This window comes from Triticum dicoccoides, chromosome 1B (genome assembly GCF_002162155.2).
Source record: "Triticum dicoccoides isolate Atlit2015 ecotype Zavitan chromosome 1B, WEW_v2.0, whole genome shotgun sequence".
NCBI lineage: Eukaryota > Viridiplantae > Streptophyta > Magnoliopsida > Poales > Poaceae > Triticum > Triticum dicoccoides.
This window is the reverse complement of record NC_041381.1, coordinates 623,297,147-623,301,241: the sequence shown is the minus strand read 5'-3', so window position 1 is coordinate 623,301,241 and position 4,095 is coordinate 623,297,147. Positions and strand designations below refer to the sequence as shown.

At 51.6% G+C, this 4,095-nt stretch overlaps 1 protein-coding gene across 1 annotated transcript; it reads left to right on the top strand.

Moving 5' to 3' along the window:
- Positions 1-1,987: 1,987 nt before the first annotated feature.
- On the top strand, positions 1,988-2,642 carry LOC119349183 (protein RALF-like 33). Its single transcript, XM_037617213.1, has one exon. It carries the CDS (start codon positions 2,075-2,077, stop codon positions 2,417-2,419), a length of 345 nt encoding a protein of 114 aa, XP_037473110.1. The 5' UTR covers positions 1,988-2,074; the 3' UTR covers positions 2,420-2,642.
- Positions 2,643-4,095: the final 1,453 nt, after the last annotated feature.

The window sequence follows — 4,095 nt, the reverse complement described above, 5'->3', positions numbered from 1 at the left end:
AAGGCTATAACCAATCAAACGCGCCATGCAGATGGGCCATGCCTTGCTCGTGGGGTGAGAAAAAAGAGACCGAAGGAGCCGCCCAATCAGGTACATGCGGTTATTGGTCTGTTGCATGCGGGAATTAAGGCCTTGTTTGATTCATAAGTCCTAGGACTTTTTCTAATCCCAACTAAAAAGTCCCTATTCCCTAAAAAGTCCCTTCCTGTTTGTTTTCAGATACTAAAAAGTCCCTAGCCCCTTCCTAGAGGTTATTAAATTACCATGTTGCCCCTAGTATATAGAAAAATAATAATCAAACAACATCATGGGGTGGCGGGCCGAAAAAGTCCCAAAAAAGACTCTCTCCTTGAGAGTCTTCTTCATTTAGTCCCAAATGCCTAGTTTAGTCCTTAAAAAGTCTCTCCTGTTTGGTAAAAAAGTCTCTAAGAGGGACTTTTTCTAGTCCATACACAAAAAAGTCCCTTCCTATTTGTTTTCAGATACTAAAAAATTCCTAGTCCCTTCCTAGAGGTTATTAAATTACCATGTTGCCCCTAGTATATAGAAAAATAACAATCAAACAACATCATGGGGTGGCGGGCCAATGGATGCATGGAGGGGCATTGTTGAAAAGTCCCAAAAAAGACTCTCCTTGAGAGTCTTCTTCATTTAGTCCCAAATGCCTAGTTTAGTCCCTAAAAAGTCCCGCCCGTTTGGTAAAAAAGTCTCTAAAAGGGACTTTTTCTAATCCCTGCACAAAAAAGTCCCTGGAAACAAACACCCCCTAAACCACCGCGGCTCTCCCCATGCATGTAAGGGGCAAAATAGTCCAGAAAATATACACAGAGTCCCTCCTTGGTATACGTGTTTCTACTTATGCGCAAAGAAAAACAGATCGGGGAAGTACTAATCTATGATACTATGCACTATATATGTAGTATCATACACTAGTATCTGTGCATGATACTAGTATATGATACTCCCCACTATGACCAGCTTAAAGGGATTGTCACGTCGGGGACCGTATGGCAATTACCGGGGGAGATTCCCTTCCAATTAAACCTGTGTTTAATTCTAACACATTTCGTAAGTATTACTACAAGGCCGATCGCAATTCAGAAAGTCGCACCCACTCGTTTGACAGTGTCTCCAAATCAGACGCAAGCGGCACATGCCGCTAACCTTGGTCTCCGCTACCGATTAATCTCTTGTGTCAGTAGAAAACTAGAAAACGATCCCTCGCTGGCTGGTGGGAAGCGCGTGCAACTCGCAACTCTAAACCCTCGAACCACGCGAGGCGATCGCGGTGATCCGCGGCCAGCAGCGACTGTGCGAGTGCAGTCGCTGGAAGCAAGCAGGCAGGCCGCACGGCTCCACTGGAGCCTGTCGACCGGCCGGGCGACGGACGCGCACGGCGGGCGACCGGGTCCGTCCGTTGGTGAAGGCACATGCGGTGGGCCGCCCGTGGCGGGCAGCAACCAAACCAAACCAAACCAACGGCGTTCATCATTGCATTGCACCAACTGCTGCTGCTAGAAGCGTCACGGTCATCAACGGAGGAGGAGACTCGATCCTCGTGAGATATATACTACCAGAGGCTGTTCTCCGGGTTCACATCAGGGTACGACTCGGCAGCTCGGGGCAGTTGATGGCAGCTGGAACTCACAAAGATAATAGCCGGCGGATGGATGGCGATGTGTCTGGCGACCGGTCAGTTTGACCGGCAGCAACCAGGCAGATGTATTTTCCATCAACGAGAGCGGATAAAATAGCACTATCATACAATCACGGGAAGAAAATATATTCCGATTCTCTGTTAGGGCTCGTACCTGAAGCTGAATGGACCGGGCAGTGCATTCATCCACCCGGCATTATTGTGTGGCAGTTGGTGTCACGCGGCCGGGCCGGTCAGTGGGCCGGGCCCACGCGTCATCCCATCCACCACCCCACCCCCTCTCCGTCTGTCAGGCCCCTAGTATAAACCCATTTGCCGGTGGCAGAGGCCAAGCACAAGCACCAAACCCCACACCCGCACCCAAGAAAGCAAGCAGAGCATCCCCCATCCCCCCGTTCCACTTTCCCCTTCCTCGCCATGGCAACGAAGGCCCCCGCCGTCGCGGCGCTCCTCCTCCTCGCCGCCGCCGCCCTCCTGCTCGCCCGCGGCGCCGAGGCCGGGGCCGGGGAGGTGCCGCTGAGCTGGGAGCTGGGCGTGGAGGACGTCGCCGACGACGGGTTCGGCTTCGCGGGCGCCGGCGGCGACGAGGCGGTGGCGCGGCGCGTGCTGCAGAGCGGCAACGGCTACATCAGCTACGGCGCGCTGCGGAGGGACAACGTGCCCTGCTCCCTGCGCGGCACCTCCTACTACAACTGCCGCCCCGGCGGCCAGGCCAACCCCTACTCCCGCGGCTGCTCCGCCATCACGCGCTGCCGCGGCTGATTGAGCCACCCGCCGATTCGCCCCCGCCCCGGTTGGTTGGTTGAGATGCTGCTCCGTGTCCTTCACCCGCTCCACTGCAGATGCAGAGTACATTTCTTTCATGCTGCTGTTTTAGTACCCGATTCCAAGAGGTCGCGTCTGTTGATGTAAATCGAAATCCAAGTCGTGTTTGTATAAACTGATGGATGATTGATTGATTTCCTGTGGCCGTGAACCTGTGATGCGCTGCTTGTTGATTTTGGGAGGGAATCTGGCGAGCGCCCTCTCGATTGTCTGCTTATTTTTGGTGCTTCTATCTGTCTGAATGTCTGATAATTAGGCTAGCACTAGCTGCTGCGGCGATTCTTTCTTCCACTTGCAAATTTGGGTCGTGCCATCCATGATTGCTTGTTAACTTGGGTGGGAATCCAGCGAGTGCCTCTCTGATTGTCTCCCCACCTTTGGTGATTCAGTCAGTCTGATAATTCTAATTAGCCTAGCTGCTGTAATGATTCATACTTGCTTCTGAAATTTTCGATTTGTGCCATCCCTCAGTTGCACTGGTATTGCTTGCTATTGCCTCGAGCAGAGAGAGGTCAACTACTCGAGTTGTGTAAATTAGAATGGTTCTAGGAGGGAGATTGCCCCCATTTTCCTTGGAAAATAGGAGTACTCCTGCAAGTATTGTTTATGCTTGCATGATTGAAACTCATGAGGATTCTGCAAACTGGCCATGGGATTGCACAGCTTTAAGATTCGATCTCGTTCTGCGGCGGGTGGCCATCGGATTGCAAACCTCATGACAACATGTCTTTCGATCTCCTCTGTCAAGAACGTGCCCCTCTTGCTTCTCAAATCCTCCTCATATTCAGCATTATTAACTAACTAACTAAAAACATGAACTGCTCGGTTAAGAAGGGAAATTTCCCGGCCATGCGATTCACGTGTGTTTCCCCCTCTAGCGCGCCATTTCTTCCAATTTTTATCCATGGAGGCCTTTGTGTTTAGGATCAGAACACGCGTGTGCGGACAGCGAAGACTTCTACGAGCCGGCCGGCCAGTGCCCGCCAGCCGGCCGGGATGGCATGAATGATTAGCGGCAGCGAACTGGTCAGGGGCGAATCTCAATTCTCAATGGAGCCGTTGGCTCGGGAACCATCTTTTTATTCCCATGATGAGGCCGCGTCAGGCAGGCGTGACACGGAGAATACAATACGGTCGGCCGGGCTTTATATTGCGAGGCCAGTAACGGTCATGCACGCGCCTTCACCGGCCGGCTTTATTTTGCCAAGGGGAACGCAATTTCTATGGAAGGCCCCCATCCAACGGGCAGACTCACAGGCGTCAGGGACCATCGAATGGGCGATGTGTTGGCTCAGCGACCATCCATTCATCCGCCAGGGAGGAGCTCCAAACGCAAGAGGTCGATCGACAGGCGTTTTTTTTTTTAGAATTACGGGCTTCTTCTTCTTCAAGTTTGTCTTGCGGGCTTCGATCTTCAGTTCGTCCATTTGGACATAGTCAATGGAGCTCCGACGTAGATTTCAGCTGTCTCCTTAGGGGGGCGTAGATTCCCGTCGTCTCCTTAGGAAGGCTTTGATAATAATAATGTCATCCTCCGTTTTTTTTGCCAGACTACCTACAGTAAAACTACCATGGTCTAATAATAATAAATTGCCATAGTCTAAACAATAATA

Excerpts from the sequence above, each read along its gene's own strand:
- LOC119349183 (XM_037617213.1), top strand. The coding sequence starts at position 2,075 with ATGGCAACGAAGGCCCCCGCCGTCGCGGCGCTCCTCCTCCTCGCCGCC.